This window comes from Leucopleurus acutus, assembly GCF_964270905.1.
Source record: "Leucopleurus acutus genome assembly, chromosome: 16".
In the NCBI taxonomy this organism is placed as follows: domain Eukaryota; kingdom Metazoa; phylum Chordata; class Mammalia; order Artiodactyla; family Delphinidae; genus Leucopleurus; species Leucopleurus acutus.
Window position 1 is genome coordinate 33,298,825 of NC_139158.1, and position 25,114 is coordinate 33,323,938.

Consider the following 25,114-nt stretch of genomic DNA (forward strand, 5'->3'; position numbering starts at 1 on the left):
GGTGTGGGTGGTGAGTTTGGACTTGGATGAGTCCACTTTTTTGTGGAGGCATTTAAGATTTTTGAGCAAAGGAGAGTCTCAAAATATGTGACTCCCTTTTCAATCCATTTGTACTTAGCTAAAAATGATAAAGAGGCCACCTCCTGAAAGGGAGGGTACCATTGTAAATGTTTGCTCATTTCAAGTGCTACATCTACAGGTCCCTCCATGACCAAGAAGCATCACTCAGATGCTCAGTAGTTGTGGCTCACGGGCTCTAGAGCGCAGGCTCAGTAGTTGAGGCACACGGGCTTAGTTGCTCCAAGGCATGTGGGATCTTCCCGGACCAGGGCTTGAACCTGTTTCCCCGGCATTAGCAGGCAGATTCCTAACCACTACGCCAGTGGAAACTGGCCAGGGAAACCGAGACCAAGAAATTAAGCAACACAGTGATGTCTGAAACAGGCATAGACAAATCTTCCCTTTGCATCACCAGGACAAGATGAGTACGTACTTCCTGAATATCAGTTCATTCACACATCAACTTCACTATTTTTGCCTTATCCGTGGGTCACCTTTACAATGATGAGGTTATTATTTTCCTTTAAATTGACTTCTGTGCTTCAATAAAAATTTAAGATGCTGTTTTGTATCACTACCAAAATGGAATAGATGGAGACAATCAGACTAAATGGGTTGAAAAGACAGCAGTGCTCCTCAGTTGTTAAGTTCTGGCGGTATTTTTGTCTGCTGAAAGCTCTCCCTCTTTTCAAAAACATTAGCAAGGGTTAGAGAGGTGCTGGAGACATAATAGCAACACGCAGAGATGTCTCTTTGACGTTAGAACGACTGAAATGGACTTGCAAGGGAAATTATCTTCTCACTCTGTGCTTCAATTATATTCAATGACAAATCCATGCACCACCCAAAATGACTTCATCTGGGAAGGATGAAACGGTTGCCACACTTGGAAACACTCTATAAACCACTGATCTATCAACTTTCCTGGCTAAACCACATAACAAGCCTTATCAGCTGTTCCTGGTCAGTGATTAACTTTGTGAGCTTAAAGTGGGGGACACTTCAGCACAATGGGTCGGAGCCTCTATTCCAAGATACACAGGACTTAAAGGATGTCCGACATCAGATCAACATACCATGTGTCTTAAAAGTGTTGTTTCCCAAAGGCACATGATGGAGGGAAAATCTGCTATACAACCGTTTCTCCAAATGTAAACTCTTTTGTTATTGGAGAATCTCTAAGAGATCTCTCAGATCCTTAGTTTCTCTCTTTTAAATGACAGGATTGGGCTATACCTAGGCTGCTCAATACAGAAGCTACATGTGATTACTGAGGGCTGGAAATGAAGCTATCCCGAATCGAGATGCTCTGTGAGTGTGAAACAGACCAGATTTTGAAGACTTAGTGCAAAAAAACCAGGAATATAAACTATCTCATAAATATTTTGATATTGATTACATGTTACAATGATAATACCACATAGGCTAAATAAAATACATTATTCAAGTTAATTTCATCTGCTCCTTTTGGCCTTTTTATCGGGACTATTGGAAAATGTAATATTCCATGTGTGCCTTGCATTCTATTTCTACTGGGTTAGTGCAGGATTAGAGGCTCAGTGTTGTTCCTTACTGATGAATCAGTCAAGTAATACATAAAAAGTCTTCCCTAAAATCGCAACAGACGATAAAAATAGGCCTTTTAATTTTACCAGGTAAAAGTCCCTGGTAGATATTTTAAAAGCTTTACCATCTCTGTTCAGTCTTCCTCTATATTAATAACCTTTATAACGATGTCAGAAGATAAACAGCACGCTGTCTTTAAAGTTAGAAAAGAGGGAAAAAAGATTTCATGGCTCATATGTCTATGGATAAAGCAATCCAACTTCGGAGCGGTCCAAACGTGTTCCCTAATCAAAGATATACTTTTAATGAGATTTTATCTTTGATTGAAAATGTAAGTCTGTAATGAACCACTGAGTCATTCCTCTGATTCCAGGCTTAATTTTTATTTAATTCTAGCTCCCTGACGTTTTTGATACAGGGCTCTTAATTTTTGCTGGATATTTAAAAAAAAATTTTTTTTTTTTTTTTGGATCTTTTGATGTAGGTAGGCTTTTGGGGCAAGAAGTCCATTTTGAACTCACAGTAACAAAATAAAGACTTCTAGTCTGCATAGAAACATGCCACATAAATCTATATCTTTATGTATATATATATTTGTATTAATAGAGGTAACCAGCCAAGTGTTACAATAGGGCTTTAACTACCGTCAAGTGGTTGGCCGCCCTTAATTTTATGGCAGCTGGGAGTACCTGGAAATGAATGGTCTCTGGGCTTAGAGGGACCTAGGATCTAATTGTAGCCCTGCCATCTACTCACTGTGCGAGCTTGGAACATTCATTTAATATTTCTGGAATTCCACTTCATCATCTGAAACATAAATTGTCTGCTTTCTTGGTTGGGCGCGCAGATTAAATGAATCCTGCTTGTAAAGCAGTTAGCAAGTAGTCTTGTGCACAGAAAATACTGAGTAGTCAAAAAGTCGTTGTTACTCTTTAGATTCCATGCCGGAAGAACAAAAAAAGGAGTCACATCTGGAAAGTGTCCAGGCCCTTTTATCCCCAAGGGCATCAGTCCAGTTCAAGCCCTTTTCTCTGTCTCCAAGCCACCTTGTCCCCAAACCTTCCTGATCCTGCAAGCCTTCCTCAGAACTCCCAGGAACTGTAATTCTCACCTCTCGGTTCACTGTTTCTCAGGCTGCTGCAGGCTCTCTCTTCGTTTTTTCCTATCAATCATTTTTCAAGTTGCTACAAACCCCAACAGGTCCTATTTCAGCAAACCTGAAGCATGTTCATCTGGATAACTTTACCTGGCTTGAATCTGCAACCAGATCCACGTTGGCACAACACATTCAGTCCGGTATCAGATACAGTGTTGGAAACCATTCGTCCCCAACCTTTTTGGCCTCAGGGACGGGTTTTGTGAAAGACAATTTCTCCTCGGACGGGGGGGATGGTTCAGGCAGTAATGTGAGCCATGGGGAGTGGTGGGGAGCGGCAGATGAAGCTTCACTCACTCACCTGCCACTCACCTCCTGCTGTGCCACCTGGTTCCTAACAGGCCTCGGACCGTGGCCCAGTGGTTGGGGACCCCTGTTGTAAACTCTAGCCCTGCTTTGCAGAAAAATGAAGACACCTCCCTGGGGCTGTCTTGGCAGTGGGCGAGTTGTCTGTCTCAAGTGTTTGGATCCTTGGTACCATTTCAGTTGAGACACTCATCATAGACTATGGTGTCTTGTTTGGAGACTCTTTTCATCTGTGATATTCTAATTCTCAACAGGAATATCAGTTGTGTATCATGATCTCCACTGTTACAACTTCCAGTCACGTGACTGCTATTAGTAACCATGCATCGAATGATTATTATGGACCAGGAACTGGAGATTGGCCATTGAGACACATTATAGAGAAGGTTCACAACAACCTTAAGAAGTAGCTGCTTCTACTTTCATTTCTTTACAGAAGAGAAATCAGAGATGCAGAAAGGTTAAGGGTCACACCCAAACTCAGTCCTACGCTCCATCCTGCATGGCTTCCAATGGACCTCTTCCAATCCTTCCATTATGACTGCATTGGTCAGGGCTCTCCAGAGAATCAGAACCAATAGGATAGGATAGGTAGGTAGGCAGGTAGATGGGTAGATAGATAGATAGATAGATAGATGACAGATGGATAGACAGACATGTGATGTAGATAGATGGGTACTAAATATATGGATATATAAAGACTACGGAATTTTTAAATGTATTTATCTATCTATCTATCTATCTGAAAAACAGAGAAGCTGCTGGTGTAAATTCCAGTCTAATGGCAGAAGATGAGATATCACAGCTCAAACAGTAAGGCACAAAGACAAATTTCTCCTTCCTCTGCCTTTTGTCCTATTCAGACCCTCACTAGGTTGGGTGACGTTCACCCACACTGGAGGAAGCAATCTACTTTACTGAGTCTAAATTCAAATGCTAATCTCATCTGGAAACACCCTCATAGAACACTCAGAAATAATGTTTAATCTGGGCATTCCACGGCTAGTCAAGTTGATATATAAAGTTAACCATCACAATGACTTCCTTCCTAATTCTCAGATCATAAGCTAATGAAATTATGTGCAAATATGAAAATAATTTTTTTCTCATACAAATTTTATATATAATCAGGAGCACATGCTACCTTATGGGATACGTTTTACTCAACATTACACCTATTATTATTCCATGGGCCTCCGACACAAGCACATTCATCATTTTTAATGGCCACAGAATATTCCACCATGTTCTATACTCAATGTAATAAGCCATCACCTTAAGATTGGACACTTAGGGTGTTGCCAATCTTTTGACATTGCAAGTAAAAGAAGAGTGATGGCTTTTGTTTCTATTGAGTTGGAATAATTCATAGGAGTCAGATTGGGTCCAAGGAACAATCATCTGCATGGTTTTTCATGGTTTTTAAATGATTTTCACCAAATTGCAGCACAACCAGTAAAGAATATGGGGGCCAGTTTCACTGCAACCCAAGTATGGGAAAAGGTAGTATTCTTATTTTATGTTATGTGGCTAATTTAGTACGTAGAAATTAGTGTCTCACAGTGGCTTTAATGTGCATTTTCATACAGCTATCAAGGACAGGTGTTTACCATGTGTTTGATTCTACTTATGATTTCCTTTGTGTGAATTGTCTGTTAGTTCCTTAATGGTCACTCCCAGCTTTCACAATTTCTCCACGAAAACACTCCTATCATAGGGGCAAAACTGATTTTTGTCAATTTATGAACTGATGAACTGGATCAACAGAAAAGCTCAATCTGAACAGATCAACCTAAAAACTATCTTTTTTCCTTAGTGCAAGTTAGCGTACTATTTTGAGGGGGATACAGAGATGCACCTAAAAGTTTTCAATTACTCCTGGGACTTGACTTTCTGTGGACCGTGGGAACTAGGTGTTTAATCGGATCAGAGGACTAAGAAGAGCTGTCAACCTCCTCGTCTGAGTCAAAGCCTGGGAGCCCGGCCCAGGATGAGGCTTTGCTTCCTGACATTTGCTCCCTTAACCCAAAGCCAGAACATCTTGAGTTTGAGACCTCTTCTGCTCTCAAGGATCTGTCTGCCAATCAATCCGGAAAACCTTTCGGTTAAAAAGAAAATAGGAAAAACCTCTGGCTGATCTGCAGATTCTGATAGCTTTTGGTTTGCAATGGCCGCAGTAAAAGATACTGCATTTGTGATGATTTTAACAAATTCTAACCTATAATGAGCCTCCTCCCCTCCCCCCCCCCAAAAAGCCTCAGTTATATGATAAGAACTCCATATAAAATGTGCATTGACTTGTGTGTGTACATGTGCATATGTGTGTCTACACATGTGTGCATGTTTTCCCCACCCCATCTTTGAATTCTGTTGTTATGACATCAAGTCCCATCAAAATTTATTGCAGCCCTCTCGATGCTGAGATGGATGGCATAATCCGTGGGTTTTCTGACCTTGATGAACATGAAGAAAATTTCAGCTGAACTGTGCAAAAGTGCTGGGATAACATAAATCACATTGGGACAGGGCGTGCTTTCTATCTAAAGCGTAAAGTTGCCCAATCACGTATCACAAAGTGAGATAATAAAACACATCAACTCAAGAGGAAGAAATTAACTAATGTTCACACCACTCATCACAAAAAAAGATGATGGCCATTTTTTTGGAGAAGAAGAGATGACAGAGCTACCCTAGAAAACGAGCTCTGCACTTAATTGTTTCCTAAATGCATTTTAATTCAGAGTTTAAAGAAAATGTATTGCTAAAAATTACACAAAAGGATAGACTTGCTTCTTTTAAATAAATGACAAATGAAAATAATAGCTTTAATTAATGGTATTAAAATGTAAGCAGCTCAGTCCCAATTAATACATAATTGCAAAGAGATGACAAATATCATTAGTGATAACTCACACTTTTAAAATTAAGGTATCAAAATCTTAACCCTACCCATCTGAGGCTGAAGTCAGGTAAATTACCACCAAAATGTAATCAACAGAGTAGGCTTCTCAAGGGCCGAGGAAAGCGTGGTCACACGTGCCGGATAGAGAGCTCTTATACGTTGAGTTGTTTTTAAGCCATGTTTGGCTTAAAAGCCATGTTTTAATTGTTTTATAGCCATGTACTATCTATAAAAATGTCTCTGCCTTGATGGACTGCAAATCCATAATATAACAAGAGAAACAGGCATGCTCAAAAATAAGACCAAGTAGTGAATGTCACAGAAGCATGAAGTGTCTGCCTTCTCTTCATCTTTGGGCTTAAACACAGAGCAGTGTTTGTTTTTCTTTAACATCTTTATTGGAGTATAATTGGTTTACAATGGTGTGTTAGTTTCTGCTTTATAACAAAGTGAATCAGCTAAACATATACGTATATCCCCATATCTCCTCCCCCTTGCGTCTCCCTCCCACCCTCCCTATCCCACCCCTCTAGGTGGTCACAAAGCACCGAGCTGATCTCCCTGTGCTATGCGGCTGCTTCCCACTAGCTATCTATTTTACAACTGGTAGTGTATATATGTCCATGCCACTCTCTCACTTCGTCCCAGCTTACCCTTCCCACTCCCCGTGTCCTCATCAGTTGCCAAATTCCGGGCCGAGCACAATCTCCTCCTAGCACACGTGCTGTAACTCCCACTCCTTCGCCTTTGGCAGGCATCACTAATCAATCATGTACTCTTTCTGGCAGAACCCACAACTCAGACTCCTCATCAACACAGCATTCTATGCAGCCACTATCGATCAATCTGAGTTGACACCAGAGATGAAATCTGTTTGCAATCCCTGGCCTATACCTTTCACTATGCTTTCCAACCCTCTCTGAGCACCTTCACCCAGATTGATAAGTACCTGCAGGATATAGAAAACCCAACACTTTAAATTGGAGACCCGGTATTTAGTTTAAGCTTTTCCATTAACTTTGCTATTTATTTACCTGGTCCTAGATGTGACTTCTCTGATTCCACCAGAGATCTAGGAAACTGAGATAAGATTAAGGAAGAGTAGGAGGAAAACAAATATAAGAATGCAACAATAAGGCTGCTTGCCATTATTGAAGGCACATCCTGCACCCAGCCAGGATGCTAAGTCCCCTAAGTATATTAGCTCACTGAGTTCCACCGCCATCCCAGAAAGGAGCTTCTCTTATCTGCTCCATTTTAGACAGAACTTGAGCATCTGAGAGGTTAAATAACCAGGAAGTGGCCAAGCTGGGGTTCACACCCAGGCCTTTGAGAATCCCGAGCTAAAGCTCTTAGCCACTCTGCTATACCCGTGATTCTTTGGACTAGCTTCCCAGAGCCAGCTTCAAGGCTGGCGGAGGGTATATCAGACAAACGGCCTGATCCACCTCGACAGCTTTTCACGGCGCTGTGTTACATCTTTGCCCGGGATACTGCTGAGTGTGCCCAGCAGCCCTCATCCTCTGTCATCTGGGTTTCCGGCCCATCAGAGGCTAATTTAACTCCACACCACATCCATTTCAGAAGCTCTTCCCGTTTTTGCATGCCTTCCCCCTCCACCACCACCTTCGGAATTTTCCTAAAATAAATGAAAGAGGAAAGTATGACTAACAGCTCATTTTCAAAGTTTAGTAAAAGGGAACGCATCAGTTAACCTGCAGATGGAATCTAAAAGGCAGGCACAGAGGCCCCTCCTGGAGTTAAGAAGCTCTTGTCTACAAAAATAACTCTCAGTCATGCGGGGAAGTGAAGAACTGACTGGTTCCATGAGTATTCTGATCATTCTGAAGAGCAGACCCATTGAGGACCTCGAGATAATACCATAGGATAAGTCATTAGGGGAAATTAAATGCAGGGATACATCACAGAACGCCATGTGGCATTAGCCCGGGCTATGTCTGTTCCGTTGAGCGCTCTGTAGCGATAATTCTCATAAACAGAGCTTTCGTGTACTTGTGAGCCAGGCACTGAGCCTGTGGTGCCTTCGAGGTCCGTTTTTTTGTTTGTTTTCTCCTGTGCAGCAGCCTCAGAAGAAGTGGCATAGCCTCGTGGTTAAGAATCAAAGGCAGACTGCCTGGATTTGAACCCCATCCTACACGGACTACTTGGGTGATGTCAGGCATGTTAGTTAACTCCTCCTTCCCTCAGTTTCATTGTCTGTAAAACAGGGATCAATATTGTAGTATCTTAAAGGATCTTTATAAGGATTCAATCATAGAATGCACAAAAAACTGTCTGGCATATAGTTAAGTGTTCCATTCATGCTAGTTGCAATTATTATTATCCATCTTCTCTTCTGGAAAAAAATAAGTCAGGGTTTCCTTTAGGAACTTCATTCTACTTTTGGTCCACGTAAGCCGTTCAGCTGGGGCCCATCCTACTTCTGATCGTGGTCAAGGCAAATGGACAGGCAGAGGACTGCTTTCCACAGCTAAGGGACTGGTGTGAAGCCAATAAGCACCCCTCAGGAATTGTGCTCAAAATTACTGGAAAAGAAGCTCTTTCTTTCCATGGTAATCTCATTTGAATTTTAAACCCGAGGACCAGTTATACCGGAAGACAGCCCAATTCTACTGTCATTGGACCCAACAACTGTCTCTCTTTTTTGTCTCTTTAAGCTGGTGCCACTTGGTTTTCTGTTATGCAGTGGAAGATGTCCTGACCAACAGAGCTCACAAGAATGGTATGCAGGCTCTATCCCCACTTTACAGAGGGTGTGGCTGTGGACCAGAAAGCTACTGTGACTCTTCTAAGATCTCACAGCTAATAAAGAGCAGAACCAGGGTCTGTGTGCTTCCAAAACGCTTTTCCACGACACAACATTGTCTTCTTGAGTAAATGATGTAGAAGTGAACAAAAATGCTAACCTTGAAGGGGGGCATGTTTCTCTGGGTGGCAGAGAGAGTTTTTAAAACATCATTTCTTTCAGGTGAGCACAGTTCAGGTATTGGTTTTGCCTCTCAGCGTAGTTTTGCCTGAATCCCAAATATTTGGATTTGTGCTTTGGCTGATATCATTTTAAATGTCTTAACTAAGCAGACATTTTTGATGAAAAACATCTGTTTGGAATTTTATTTCTTGACATTTAAAATACATATTTTGTGCACCAACGGCATTCATGTTAGGTGTATCTCCTCGTTTTTACCAGTCAGCTTAACTGGGGTAACTGAGGATGGAGGCTGCGTTGGTCGACATGAAACTCCTCTTCCCTCAGATTTAGGGCTCTGAGTGATGGTCTGAAAGTCCTCCCCACATAAATAGTGGAGTCAGCTTTCAGGCTCCGGAGGATTTCTTGGCAGCCACGTAACTCTGCCATTCTGGGGGGGGGGGGAGGCTCGTTTCCAGAGTTGATTTCCATCCCCTTCTCTCTGAGGTTCTGAACACACAATTCCAGACATTGGGATAGATCATCCCTACTGCTGGCTAGTCCCCACGTTTAAGTAAAACTGATGTCGGTGGGCTGCACATGTAGCTCTCCCTTCTGTTTCCCAGCAGACAGCAAGGATAAAGCAGGGTCTACTTGCAGTGGACACACCAAGTCTCACCCAGATCTTGGCCACAAATCCATGCTGAGCACAGAAGCTGAGTCAAGTTCATAGACGTAAGTGGCTCTGCCCGTGCTAAATGGCGCCACTCTTTGGCTGGAGATGGTAGGAGCAAGAGTGAGCGCCCAACACAGCCAAACCACCGGCGGGCGAGTGGCTGTGAACTCGTTTGGAAGGAGAGCCTCTCCCTATAGGAATGAGAGCTCATAATCTGCAGAGGAGTCACAGTCTTGAGGAATTTGCATGAGATGCAGAATGTGGCACAAGAGAAAAGCCAAGCAGCACAGGTCAAGTCTTTGCTGGTGTTAGAAGGCGCTGCCCTACTCCACTGTCAGAGACAGTGGGGCCAGGGTGACCCACCGGAGGTCTTAGTGGTCAAGAATAAGCCATCAAGTAGACGCCACAACATAATGGCACTGTCTCTCTGCATCTGATCATTTCACATCATCAGATCCCATTCCAGATAAAATAATATCATTCTAGGATAAAGGACAAACTTTCCCCATGCTTATAAGGCTTCAGATGGCCTGGGCCTTGCCTGCTTTCTAGCCTCATCTCGAGCCACAAACCTCTATTCAGTTCCCGAGTCCTGCCATGCTCCCTCCTCCAGACTTCCATCTCTGTACCCCACCCAGGAGTCTCTACCCCTGGTCCCCCTTCTATTGCAACTCAAATAGCATTCTTCGGGGATGCTTTAAGTTGCATTTCCACAGCCTTGGGGAACGTCGGAGCATCTTCCCATGTAATGCATACACACAGGCAGCCTTCAAAAAGGACATTTGGAGCAGAAAAGAAATCCAATCTCCAGACGCATTCTGTGAGTCTCGTCAAATTGTGCTCACGGCAGCAGGCTTTGCCCCGGTCTGCCCTGAGGATCTCATTTTGGCCTTTAATGAGAAACTCTTCCATGAATGCTTCCCATTCTGGGAGAGCCCCTCTGGATAAGGAGCGTGCCTTCTCCTCTGTCTTTGTTCTGCCTGTCAGAGCCCAGAGGACTAATCCACTCCCATCCCCACAGCAAGAGAGCGGCGCTAATAGAAAACCAAGCCTGGTGACTGTTTTGTGCTCATTTTCAACCTCCCTGGCATCTGAAGCCTCTGAAATCCAGGAGATTAACTTATTGTCCATGTTGATCAACTCCCTTACTCCTCATGGCAGCCAGCTGAACATAGGGACTTAAGCTGAGCGTCTCCAACACATTCCTGGATGAAGTTATCCATGACCCGTGGTCAGAATCACCAAACCACGTGGGTAGGGCTGATTCACTCTCTAGCAAACCCAGACCTTCCTCTTCACTTCACCTCCTGCGCGGCTCTTGTTCCTGTGCCCTCTTGTCTGCACTCCGGCCTGGACCCCCAATGTCATCCTTGCCCCCTTCTGGTAACCCTTGCAGGTGAGTAGAGTTTGAAACGTCTCAAAGCCAAACCCAAACTTCTTCCCTGATTGCAAACCCACCATTAGAGAACAGTGTTTCCTAAATGCTAGTTATTTGCAATCTGTATGCACACTTTGTCTACATCCATCTGATTTTCATTAAATTAACTCAATTGTTTTGTCCTTAATAGACTTAAGCTTACTTTTAAAAATCATGAGTAGAATTTTTTAAAAGAAAATAGTTTATTGACGTGAAAGGACAGAGCAATATCCTTTATCATATAAAGAATGTAACCCTCATTCAAAAGTAAAACAATGTTACTAAATTATAGCTAGATATTAGAATTGTTTATCAAGGGTCCTGGGTCTCTTGGTTAAAAAGGTAGATGAGCAAATGTGCCAGACCTCTGGGTTTGTTACAGAAACAAAAGGAAACAAACCAAAAAACAACCAAATTATGTCTCCTTGATGTAATCCCAAGGTCTGAAAAATAGTTGACAAGAGAATAACTGCATCACCTCTTCACTAGGTGATTTGATCTGCAGATACCTCATCCGTCATCTGAAATCTTAGTCTCATCCTTGGGCAATGCTGGACCATAGGAAACATGGTCCTCCTTCATCAAACATCTTTAAAAGGAGGGCACCTGGCTGGCCACCCAGCCCCACTATTTTTCAGAGTCCTGGCTGATATCACCTTGTTCTAACCAAAGCCTTCATCTCCCCTGCATCCCTGCACTCCACCAGGGCCAGCCTCTGGCTCCATCTCTGTGCTCTGTCCCCATTCTCTCCCTCCTCCCTCAGTGACTCCCTCTGTGGCTGACTTAGTCACCCAAAGTTTCAAATGCCTCCTTGGTTCCATGTCATTCTGGCCCCATCCAGCAAGGACCTGCCCTCCCTTACTCTCTCTTCCACTTGGAGGGAGACTGACACAGAACCCCAGTCCATCGGTGTGGCAAACAACACCCTCCATAGCCTTCACTGCGCCAGTCCCCCCTTGGCCACTCTTGGACACGCCTGCTGGACCTTGATCTCTCCTAAACATACCACGTTCTTTCCCACCTCTGTGTCTTCGCCTATGCTGTTCCCTCTGCCAAGAGAGCCTTCAACAGACCCCGCCCCTGAGATTACGCACACAAGACCTCTTCCTAATCCACTGAGACGCGGCTTGTAGATTTCAAGCCGGCAAGTCTCTTGACTCTTTTCTGCATACGTGTTTTACTTGGTTTGCACAGTGTTTTTAAAATAAGTAGTTTTATATTAAATCCAGATTTCCAGATTGGCTTAGAAAATGGCAGCACTGACCCTACACTCCACGTGGCAACAGGCGCTGTACAGAAGACCCTGCACGTGGGGCCATTGCTCTTGAGTTCAAGGCTGCCGCGACATTTCGTATTACTCTACAATCACCCTCTGTCTCCCTTCACTAACTTATGAGTCCTGCCTGGACCCGGCAGCTAGGTGACTTTGTTATTTCCTGACGTAGGCCAAGCATCTCTTCTTCTGTAAAATATTCTCAAAGCCTACTAGGTCCCATTGGTTGCCCATTTCTCTGAGCCCCCATAACACTTTCTGGGGGACTCATTTTTTAAAAGGAATTTGATTATAAATGACATGGAATGCCTGTGGGTGTGGGCACTAGCAAAAACAAAAATAAAGGTAGCTGCAGTTGATTGAGTTCTTGTTTTGGGCCAGGCACTATACACACTGCCTTGTAGTATCATCTTGTCAATTCCTCAAATCAACATTTCCAGTGGATTTTATTACGTCCAATTTACAGATGTGAAAATAGACAGGGACTTGAGGTAAGAAAGGCTCTCGAAGTCACAGAGCTGCTACGTGAGAGAACTCGGATTAAAGCCCAGGACTTCCCGGCTCCAGAGCCCATGGTTTTAACAACTGCACTCTGTAAACTCCTGTGTTTTGAGCACGTAATTTCTAATCCACGCATAGAAGCTGCTAGAAATGCAAAAGTTAGGAACCGAACTGGGTCTTTTGAAAACTGAAGCCAGAACTGCGTCCTGGTGCCACTGTCGCTTGTCCTCAAGACCAGAAGAAGTCCTGGCAGCCCCACGGCCAGGTGCCAGCGGCTCTCCGCAAGGTCAGGCTTGACAAGGCTCTGATCAATCTCCACTGTGAGCCAGCTAGAGCTAAAACATGGGGGCTGAAAGGATGCCCAGACTCAAAACTAGACTATTTACTTGGCAATGGGTGAAGCTGCCAGTTCAGGTACAAATTCATCAGTTGGAAAGGGCGATTCTCATATTCTACACATTTGATTCTCTTTGTGTGTGTGTGTGTGTGTGTGTGTGTGTGTGTGTGTATAAGGCAGTAGAGCATCAGGGCTTAGAACACAGCTTCCAAAATAAGAATCTCTGAGTTTAAACCCTAGCCTATGATGCACCTTGAGTGATCTTGGGCAAATCACTTAACATCTCTGAGCTTCCCTTTTTCACCTGTATGACGGGGATAATGATGGTGCCTCGCACATCAGCTGCTGTGAGTATGCAGAGGTACTTAAGAATGCCTGGTCCAGAGTAAGGATTGCAACAGGAAAAGTTCCAAACTCCTAGTATTTACCACGGCACCATAGCATCACCAATCACGAGCACAGCTTCACTCAGACCCAATCTGAAAGGCTCCTTAACTTTGAAAACCGCTCAAACGCCTTCCATGCAATTTTAGAGTGGATGGGAAACTGTTTAACCGCACCAGGCCAGGCGGTAAGTGAGGAGAGGAAGCCCTGTCTGTGTTTACAGCCTTTGACAAATGGGCTCTCATTTCCTCTGACAGATTCTCCCCCTGACTGATCCATCAGCCTCTGTTCTCATCACCTGAATCGCGGTCTTCATAATAGTGTTGAAATTCAAATGGATTTTACACCACAAATAAAAATGAACTTAAATGCCTCTGTTTTCCGTCAGCAACACGGGTCATGTAAATGTCACATGCAGGAGGTTTTTCAGGGCCGTGCAGCTGCCCCCAGGGACGGGTGACCTCCCATCACCTTTGCTAAATCTGCATTAGCTCCGTGGCCTTGGCCTGTGGGAGGAAACCACCTGAGCTCTGCTTCCCACTTAAGGGGGAAAAACGCTACCGGCCTTTCAGATCTCCCTGTGACATCCTCTGGGTGATTTTAGGAAACAGGCAGGAAGCCATCCAAGTGCAGGTCCAGTCACAGGGGCGCTGCTCATTGCCGGGCTTGGAAGCAAAAGAGAAGTGTGAAATGAAACCACTCTCTGGTACACACCATGAATCCCTCTATGAACAACCGGGCAACGTTCTCCAACAGACAGTGAGCTTACTGTCTGCCTATGGAAAAGAGGCGTCTAGGATACAGAGAAACAGAGAAACAGAGAAATGGAGAGCAAAAAAAAAAAAAAAAAGATTCTCTCCTTCTGTCAACAGTCTCGGATGGAGTACAGACGGTGCACAGACCAGGAAGAGCGAGTCTATGGCTCTTCATTAAGATGAGGGCTCTCTCCGCCGCTTGAAATTCACCGTTTATCTCCCATCATTACATCCGGTCTAGGATTCAATGGGAAAATGACTCATCTCAAGGTAAATGGCCCTACCGAGTGGAAGAGAATGGGATGAGGCTTGAAATTGGACGGGTCTGGCGGGGAGGGACCCTATTAGACCCTATAGAAAACTTGAGATCTTGTGTTTTCTAAAATTCTTCTATCGAGAAGATACTCCAAAAATATTTCAGAAAAAGGTACGGATGTAGGCATACAAATATATCCCTATATACAGAAGATAGGGAAGAGAGGTAGCCAAGGAGGAAGGGAGGTGAAAGGAAAAGGAAAAAGAAGGTAATTCTTGGGAAGCCATCCAGTCTAACAGGTATCACGTTAAGCTTTCTTAACTAAAGGAAATTGAGCTTTAAAGAAAACACTGCTGGTTCTCCTTCAGAGCACTCAGCATTCCGTAAAAATCCACACGGGCCAAGGGGCTGCCTCTTCAGAGGCAGGCTGACTTATTATTTTGGCACCTCTGTCATTTCCTGTCACTTCAATTCCACTTTATCAAATTACTGATTTTGCCAGAAGCATTCGGAATGAATGGAGAGGGACACACACACATACACGCAGGAGCGAGTGTCATCACTTCGATGGTGCAATTTCATAATTATACGTCAGGGTGACAGAAGTACCAGAGCTGCATCCCAGACCGTGGATGAAGAGGACTCCGGCTGTCTGCCTACGTGACCTCACGCCACATCACTGTCCGGAGGGGTGATACTGGCACTCCTCTGCTGAGGGTGGAGGACACTGGCCCTCCGGGATGATCAGGCTGCATCCTGATTTCCCCAGAGACAGGACCCTGATATTCACAGCCATCTCCAACACCTCACCCCACCTCCAACCACATTAGGAGATCCAGAGAAGGGAGAGCCCCGATGTGAGAATCACAAAAATAAAATTAAAAAACAAAACAAAACATCAGAACAGAACTCAGAGGAAGCAAAGCCCTTCTCTTGAACAGAGGGAATAAAAAGCATTAGAGTGTAAGACAGCAAAAATGGAAGTAGGCATTGTGGTGGTTTGTGTTGCTAGGAGTCACCCCCAGTTAAAGACAGTGAAAGGGTTAGTGAAACAGAGCAGGGCCCTGTGGTCCTTCCCCCACCCCACGTCCTCCGCCTGCCTTTTGTCTATAGAACAACTTTAGTCAAAGAATAAGTTCCATCAGAGAAGTGAGAAAACGCAGAAGCAAAGGAAAACAGTCAAACAGGACCAAATCATAGTAGTTTAGTCATGGAGCAAAGTCAAGGACCCTTAGTTCCTCCTCAAGGGCTGTAGATAACACTCTGAGTTGTATCCTGTGAGCCCCACCAGGCGCAGAAGTTAACTACATGATGGCCAGGCTGCAGCCATGACATAAGCTGCCACAATTCTGAGAACTGGCCTCAAAGAAATGGGAAGAAGCCGACCCTGGAACTGAAGACTAACTGTACTTAGCACAGTCCAGATGACGCCGACCAGACCCACCACAGGACCAATTTCAGGACGACTGTCAGAGCTGACTGTGCTCTTTCTGCATGTAGCCCCTCCCTCCGCCTGTGCACCCCAGAAGCTCGCCTTGAAAAGCTCTTACCCACTGATTGTTGGCGAGGGGCGGAGGGGCAGAACTGGCCTTTGGACCTGAGTCCACCCCCTCCACTCACCCCTCTGGTTGCCAGCCTCCGAAACAAAGCAAACTTTCCTTTCCACCAAACTTTTTCCTCTTTATTGGCTTTAGAATGGCAAGCAGCCGGGCCCCTCTTTCGGTAACAATCAGTCATGTGGGGTCAAGGCTGGAAAACAACAGGACAGCCCTCCAGATACAAGGCTTCATTTGAAGTGTCTGACTCAACCCAACAGTCCGTGACACAGCACAGAAATGCATATGTGTGCGTATGAGTCTCTGTCTGTGTTAGTCTTTTTTGAGAACAGCTGAAGTTATGTACAGAACGATCACCTATGATTTCTCCCCATGCGCCATCACCAGAGAACATCCATAGTCTTGGGTGGGGGAGGGGTCATTATCGTCATGATACACGAACCAAAGGCAGTTTGGATAGTTATTATGGAATGGAGCTGTGCGGCTGGCTGGCATTGCCCAGAGGTTATCCTGGTTGTTCACTCATTTGTTGGTGACAGAACTGATGTTGCTTTAACAGTCCTCCTGGTATCTTTCAAACACTACTGGCAAAGAAAGTAAAACAAAACGAACAAACCAAAAAACTAGACAGAAACATGCTTGTGAATTCCATTAAAATCCAAGAGAAGTGAGGACATCCTGAACTTTGGAAGCAGGGCAGGGAACATGCTTTCACTGGGACGTGGTGAGCAGAGTCACTGGGAAGAGATTAAAAAAGACTGGAGACACCTCTTCAGCCTACATTCCATTTCTCCAACTCACAGAATGCATGCGTGCAGGGATACCAGCACATCAAGACGCAGCGAATGTAAATGCGAATTGAAACACCTCTTCTGCAAACTAGACACACAACTGGAACTAAGTGAAGATCGTGTGGCGTGGCTCGAAGTTAAGATACTGTATCATAATTCCCTTCAAAGTGAGGAGATTAAGGCTCCTTAAAATAATGTGTGGCAACTGTCTTCTATTTAAAAGCAAGTTTTGTTCTGAGAAGTCCTCACCACCTTATTAATCAGCGGATGACCAAGCTATCACAAAATCAAGGCTGAAAAGCCTCTGCTTGAAATAATAACCACCTTCAACAATAAAGGTACAGCTGCACAGAGGAACATCTTTCAGAATTGTGGAACGGTGTCAAAAGTAGCCAGGAGATATGTACCCTCAATTCAGTTATTTGACCTTTCCTTATCCAAGGCTTTAAAGGTAAAATTTGATCTGCTCGGATGCGCGCTACCACGGAAACTTCTGTGAACTCTGGTCAATAAAGGGAGAACGAAAATATTAAAGTGAAGAACAATTGTCTAGCAGCTGCATTTCCTGAGGGGGTCCACACCAAGTGTAACAAGAAGATAAACGGGGGGAAACTTTAAAATATGCGGGAAACGACCTCCCTTTCCTGCCCCCCCGCCCGGCAAAACATCATGTGAACAAATTTATATCATAGAAAGTCACTGCTCATGTGACTGTGTCATGATGGAAATCAGGACAGGCCCTTTATCAAGCCAAAGTGTATAGATCAGATATATTTTTCAGGATACACCCTGCAAAGCCCAAGAGTATGTATTCTGTAATATATGCAATGTTCTATAATTCTATGTAGTATGTGGCATATTATATATAATAATCATCCTTAAGATTCAACTAAAATGTGAAATGAGTTAAGGATAAACGCGCTATTTTCCTGAAAAGAAGCAAACGACTAAGATAAAAATCAACACTAATTTTTAACACAATTACATTATGCCATCTTCATTGAAGTTATCAGGTCTAACACAGATTGCGAAGATAAAAAAAACAGCCATTTAAAAATATGATTGTCTTCAAGTCATACCAGCACATGAATCACCTTTGCAAGCCGTCGTCCAGTAAGGCACGCCTTAAACAGCTGGGTTTAAATCACAGAGTTTTCGTTTTGCTTGAAACCAAAAAGATGAAAAATATTGACTTACCTTTCTGTCCTCTATTTCCACACAGGTATTGCAGTCTACTTTGATATCCTGAGAGGAGGAGAAAAGAAAGAGAAAGGACAGGAGTCAGACTTATGGCCAGAGAATGTTCAGTGGTGTCGTTGAAATGCCCTTTAAAATAATAAAGAGCTCACGCTCTTAACGGCTGCTTCTCGAGCCACTGCTCTTTATAGCGCTTTTTAGAAGTATATGCCCTGGTGTTTGCGTTAGAGACATATAGATGTCATAACTAAGCTTTATTACATGCAGATGTGGGGTGAAGGCAAACGCTGTGGATCAGAGGCCACAACAAAGAGAAGCTGATGGCTCATAAAATAATATGCCCCCAGACACCTCTGCTCACATCAGCACAGGCTGCCCTTAACTGGACTTAATTTCTCTCTCCCATTCCAGATCTGGGATAGTCAAATCTATCTCCCTTCAACTCAAAGACATCACTGTCTACTTTTTATCCTTCCCTCCATCCATCCATCCATCCGTCCATCTATCCATCCATCATCCATCCACATTTATCACATACCTACTTTTTATTCAGTTTTTTCTTGTTGCTTTGGAATGTAAAGGTGAAAGAAAAACCAAAAAAAAAAAGATGATTTCAACCCTCAAGGAACTCCCCAGTCAGACAACATGGCAGATACACACACAAGCAATTGTGATATTTATTTACTCATTCAAAAGACAGGCATTCAGCACCTATTGCTTGCTTCCACGTATGTGTGATATGATACAGTATTTGTCTTTCTCTGTCTGATTTATTTCACTAAGCATGATTTTCTCTAGGTCCATCCATGTTGTTGCAAATGGCATTATCTCATTCTTTTTTATGGCTGAGTAATATGTCATTGTATATATGTACCACATCTTCTTTATCCATTCCTCTGCTGATGGACACTTAGGTTGCTCCCATGTCTTGGCTATTGTGAACAGTGTTGCTATGAACATTGGGGTGCATGTATCTTTTTGAATTAGTGTTTCTGGTTTTTTCTGGGTATATACCCAGGAGTGGAATTACTAGATCGTATGATAGTTCTATTTTCAGTTTTCTGAGGACCCTCCATGCTGTTCTCCATAGTGGTTGCACCAACTTACATTCCCACCAACAGTGTAGAGGGTTCCTTCTTCTCCACAACCTCACCAACATTTGTTATTTGTAGATTTTTTGATGATGGCCATTCTGACAGGTGTGAGCTGATAACTCACTGTGGGTCACACAGAGCTTAAATCTACACCTGGAAGGGACACCTGACACCAGGCACTTTCTATCCTTTTCAGGTGATTTTATTTTATTTAAGTCAAGAGGGTTGGTCAGTCTGGATACTGCAGGCCACATGTCTCAGCCTTTTCCTTGCTGTGGAAATGGAGAATCAGCTAATGCAAGAATACCCAGAGAAGAAGTACGGCTGGGATTCTCCAAGTGAGGTCTCCACACCAGCAGCAGCAGCATCACCTGTGTGTTCTTGGGCCCCATCCCAGACCTAGTGAATCTGAATCTCTGGGGCGGGGACAGTTCAGTCCTTGCATCAGACTCCCTCCCTGAAAGTGCGGCTCTCCCATCCAATAGCTGGAGAGCCTTAGGCAAGCGACTTCACCTTTCAAAGCCTCAGTTCCCTCATCTGTAACATCGAGGCAATATGAGAAACTGGCCCTTCAAAGAGGGGTCTCCCCCACCAGCAACCAGATCCGGGAGCTTGTTAAATGCAGCATCTCAGGCCCCACCCCAGAGATCCTGAATCAGAACCCACATTTTAGTAAGTGCTACGGATAGAATGTTCATGTCCCCCAGACGCATAGGATGAAGCTCTTAAACCCAAGGTGGCTATATCTGGAGATGGGCCTCTAAAAATGTAATTAAGGTTAAATGAGGTCATAAGGAGGGGACCCTGATCTGATAGGATTAGTACCCTTATAAGAAGGGACACCAGAGAGTTTGTCTGATCTCTCTACACCCATGCACCGAGAAAAGGCCACAGGTGGACACAGAGAAAAGGTGCTATCTGTTAGTCAGGAAGACAGCGCTCACCAGAACTCAACCGTGCTACCACCCGGATCTTAGATTTCCAGCCTCCAGAACTGGGAGAAAATAAATTTCAGTTGTTTAAGCCCCAGTCTGCAGTATTCTGCTATGGCAGCCCCAGAAGCTTAAGACCAGTTCCCGGATGACTGTCAGGTACAGTCATAGGACTCGGGGTCATGATTTTCTCACTCAAACTCCTAATTAATGGCTGTGATCTCTGACTGACCTTTGCACATGGAGACAGCGAAGTGTCCCTACCACTTACTCAGAACTCTTTGAATTCGTCCTCTAAAGAACATGAAGAGAAAGTAGAGATTAATTTGGTATGGGAGTGATGAAAGCGTGGATTGTTTTAAAGCTAGGAGATGCCATCTAGAAACAAGGTAGGAAAAAGCAGTTCCCTGTCTGTTTGATGCCATCCTGACCAGGGGAAGCACGCATTTTCTTTCCTTCCTTGAGTGAAAATATGTTGAGTTTGCAAGGATGAGTCCAGATCCGACTTTGACTTACCCACGCAGAAATGGCAGGTGTTAATCAACTAACGAACGAATCAATAAGCCCAAGGCAGGTTTTTGTTTTTTAATCTGCACCGAGGACCCACACAAGGGGCAGGAAACACCCATCTGGCAGGATCCAACCTCTTGCCATTTCCCGAAGATTAGTCAATTTATTCTTGTCAGGATTCATTTCCTAAACCCACGCTGGATTTTTTATTTAGGTGATACTGTTGGTTTGTCATCTGCTGCAGAATGACTCTGGAGGCACCCCAAGGGACACGCACTTGCTTCTGAACAACGTTGGACTCAAATTGGAAAAATGTCACTCTGGCAGGAACAAATGATTGTTCGGATCACTCCACGGAAAGCGGGTGTCTGCAGCTGGGCTCCGACCTGACCTTTTCCAAACCAGAGGAGTCGAGTAAGTACTTCGCTTGGAGAACAGCTCAACTACTTAAGTGTTAAGTATGAATTTGGAGTCCCGGACTCATCACCAAGCAATCAATTTCCTTAGAGGAGTCAGCCATGCTCCTTTCTGTAGCTGGAAAACCCTGAACAGTGATTCACTGCCAAAGTATATGGACACCCGCACACGCTATGGAGTCATGCTACTTGGGTCCATATCACTGGGCTCTACCAGCGGCGCCTCAGCTTCTCCATCTGTAAAATAAAGGTAATAATAATAACAGCTGCCTCGTTTGTTGTGAGGCATATCGACAAGGGTCTTAGCTTACGCCAAGCCATCGAGAAACGTTAGCTATCGTTGATGGCAACCCGCAAAAGTCTCTGGGAGACCCAGTTCTGAGTGGAGTACTGAGAACTTTAAAAACAGTTCTATTTTTAAAGTTTTCTCCCCCAAGGCTTCTGACATCTCTCTCTGGCTTTCAGACATCAAAGCACGTGCGTGTCTGTTCTTTTCAGAAGCTGTTTCATCTCCCAAGAGACATTTCTTTTCTTCTGCGCTTTGTGTGTCGGTTCTTTCTGATGATTTTTATAGGTCAGGGTTATTTCTGCCCACAATGCGGGGGCACCATCATCCTGGATCGTGGATCTGTATCATTCACAGCTCTGAAGAGCCCAGAAGGTAAAGGTCCCCATGAACAGGTGGAGGGAAATGTCCACCAATGAGATTCCAGAGGCCTCCGAAGATTTAGAAGCTAGGAGCCTGTAACGGGTTGAATAGTTTCCCCAAAAGATATGCCCATGTCCTAACCACTGGAACCTGTGAATGGGACCTTATTGGGAAATAGCGTCTTTGAGGAGGTAATTAACGATCTTGAGATGAGATTGTCCTGGACTATCTGTATGGGTCCTAAATCCAATGACAAGCACCCTTTTAAGAGACAGAGATGGGACTACCCTGGCGGTCCTGTGGTTGAGACTTCACCTTCCAATGCAGAGGGTACCGGTTTGATCCCTGGTCAGGGAGCTAGGATCCCACATGCCTCGCGGCCAAAAGACCAAAACATAAAACAGAAGCAATATTATAACAAATTCAATGAAGACTTAAAAAAAAAAATGGTCCACATCAAAAAAAATCTTAAAAGAAAAAAGACAGAGAGACGAGAAGCCCACGTAAAGACAGAGGCAGAGACGGGAGTGACGCAGCCACAAGCCTGGAGCCCCCAGAAGCTGGAAGAGGTAGGAGGGATCCTCCCCTAGAGCCTTCTGAGGGAGCACGGCCCTGCTGACAACAGTCCTGCTGTTACGCCCATGGTCCCTTGTGTTTTCAGAGGACAGTCCCTGGAACTGTCCTAAAATTAATGATTTTAGTTACCAATACTGGAAGGGCAAAGGAAAGAAAAGATCAGCGTCCTGATGTTTGACGTAAGAGTTAAGTAAGGCTAATATATTTCTGACACGCCATTGTTCTCTTGGACTCAGATACAAAGTCCCAGAGTGTTTCAACGGGAATACCTGCAGCTTAAGTCATCTCTTGGGAGCTGGGGGAAACGCAGCCGAAGTTTCACCTAACAAGTCCAACTAGGGCTTATGATCAACTACTCTTACTGAGGGAAGAAATCCAAGTGTTTTGAGCTTCCTTTTCAAACCGAAGATAAACACTCTGGCGAGACAGTTTATAACATTAAGAAACAGTACATTTCGTCATCACACTCCAAAAAAGAACTCAAAAGTGCATTTTAAATTCTTAATCAATGTTATATGGGGTGGGGGGAGGAAGAATAATTTCCCCTCTACCTTCCTAGGTTCTTGGCTGAAACCCCCCCTGTAATAAAGACAGATAAGGAGAGGAAAAGAAATAGAAGTTTAATAACACGTTTGCCCCCTGTACACGGGGGCATGTGCATACACATGGGCCAGAAATGGCCCATCCACCACGTCTAGTAGCGTCTCCAGCTGAAGATAAAAGATGCTGGGCGGGGGAGGCCGGTCATGGGTGGTGACCAGGAAAAGCACAGTAAACAAGGGTATGGTTGGGATGTAGCTCTAAGTCCTTGCCTTCTCCATGGATAAGAGTTTCTAGAGACTTGGAGCCCTCCTTCTCTACAGAGAGGGAGACACCTTTACAAATGGAGATTTTCCTTCTCGATGTAAATTTCCCTCACAAAAGGGCAACTTCTACTCTGTTTTCAGAGATTTTTGAGATTCTCTCAAAAACAACCATCCCCTAACAATCCTTCTGCCAAAGAAGAATATCTTGGGGTGTCATATTCTGCTCCCCTTCAAGGATAAGTGGTTTCTCTCTTTTGTTTAATACTTCACTTTTTTATTACTTTTTAAATTTTATTATTTTGTGTGTGTGTGTTAGTTTCTGCTTTATAACAAAGTGAATCAGCTATACATATACATATATCCCTATATCTCTTCCCTCTTACAGCTCCCTCCCTATCCCACCCCTCTAGGTGGTCACAAAGCACCGAGCTGATCTCCCTGTGCTATGTGGCTGCTTCCCACTAAGTATCAGTTTTACATTTGGTAGTGTATATAGGTCTATGTCACTCTCTCACTTTGTCCCAGCTTACCTTTCCCCCTCCCCATGTCTCAAGTCCATTCTTCAGTAGGTCTGTGTCTTTATTCCCATCCTGCCCCTAGGTTCTTCATGACCTTTATTTTTTTAAGATTCCATATATATGCGTTAGCATACAGTATTTGTTTTTCTCTTTCTGACTCACTTCACTCTGTAAGACAGACTCTAGGTCCATCCACCTCACTACAAATCACTCAATTTCGTTTCCTTTTATGGCTGAGTAATATTCCATTGTGTATATGGGCCAGCTCTTCTTTATCCATTCATCTGTCCATGGACACTTGGGTTGCTTCCATGTCCTGGCTATTGTAAATAGAGCTGCCATGAACATTGGGGTACATGACTCTTTGAATTATGGTTTTCTCAGGGTATATGCCCTGTAGTGGGATTTCTGGGTTGTATGGTAGTTCTATTTGTAGTTTTTTAAGGGACCTCCGGTTCCCTTTTCAATAGCAATTTTTCTGATAGTTTGGACACTTATATTTCTTGTTGTTCTGAGCATTACAATTACTTCTAATTTAAAAGAAACCAACCAATGTGAGTTGAGAGTCTAGAATTTAGAACATTATCTGTGATTTATTGCATCCTGAGTCTTTAATTTTTTTGACCTTCACAAAGGCTCAGACTCTGAAAATAACTACAAGCCATAAGGACCACTGGCCCAATGTTTCCATTTTGAAGATGAAAAATAAAAAAAGAAAAACAGTATCTAAGAGAGAGAGAAAGTAGGGAATTGGCTTTGATAGTTAATGTTATAAGAGGGATTGAAATCCATCTGGTCTGCCTACTGTGTATTTTAGGCTTTCCCCAATACCCTATATTGTCCTGGAATCTGAGTATTTAGATCAATGTTCTAAATTTAATTGCCTTATTTAAGGGTAATTATTCTGCCCAACTTTTTTAAAAGTTCAGTAACTGTGTAGTCTTGCAACAAGAGTTGGTGCAAATGTGACATCATGTGTGCCTTTAAGCTGAATTCTTCAGTCTGTGTCCACTCAACTCCAAGGACTAAGATTCAAATAAGGTCACTTGATACATGAAGAATAGTATACAAGGTCTGCACTGACATATTTCACGCACTTGATAACGTCTTCATTCACAAATTTGCTCAGCCCCTGCAATACCATACATGGCCAGCAGATGGTAGCAAATAACAATGAAAAATATCGAAAGCTCGAAGCAATATCTTAGAACATCCAATTCATCGGGTCTGTAAACTTGAAATATCACAGTCTTTCTGCTCCCTCAAAATTTGTCTCAAATGACTATGTTTTAATTAATAAGTCTTAATTACTTACCAGGAATGTGATCATTTGAGGAGGCATTTTATTAGTTTGTATCTAAGGTTCAGCAGGACGGAGTTCCCTGTTTCCAGGTACAGGATATTCTGAAAACACTAAGGTTTCAATCTAAACACTAAGGTTTCAATCTAAACCCAAGGAAGGCTGAGAATATAAGAGCTATTTCTCCTGAAATGATACAAATGGCAAAAAATGTATGTAAACTAACCAAAATCTAAACATAAATCCATTCAGCC

The 25,114-nt window shown here is 43.7% G+C and overlaps 1 protein-coding gene across 5 annotated transcripts in view; it reads right to left on the minus strand.

Annotated features, from left to right (window-relative positions):
* Positions 1-25,114, minus strand: part of RBFOX1 (RNA binding fox-1 homolog 1) — a gene marked incomplete at both ends in the record, with an annotated part of 1,093,433 nt that overhangs the window by 916,062 nt on the left and 152,257 nt on the right. For all 5 annotated transcript variants that reach the window (XM_082857460.1, XM_082857469.1, XM_082857464.1 and 2 more), the window contains one exon: positions 18,060-18,107. In XM_082857460.1, the coding sequence (XP_082713586.1) occupies positions 18,060-18,107 (48 nt within the window). The remainder of the gene's footprint in view (positions 1-18,059; positions 18,108-25,114) is intronic.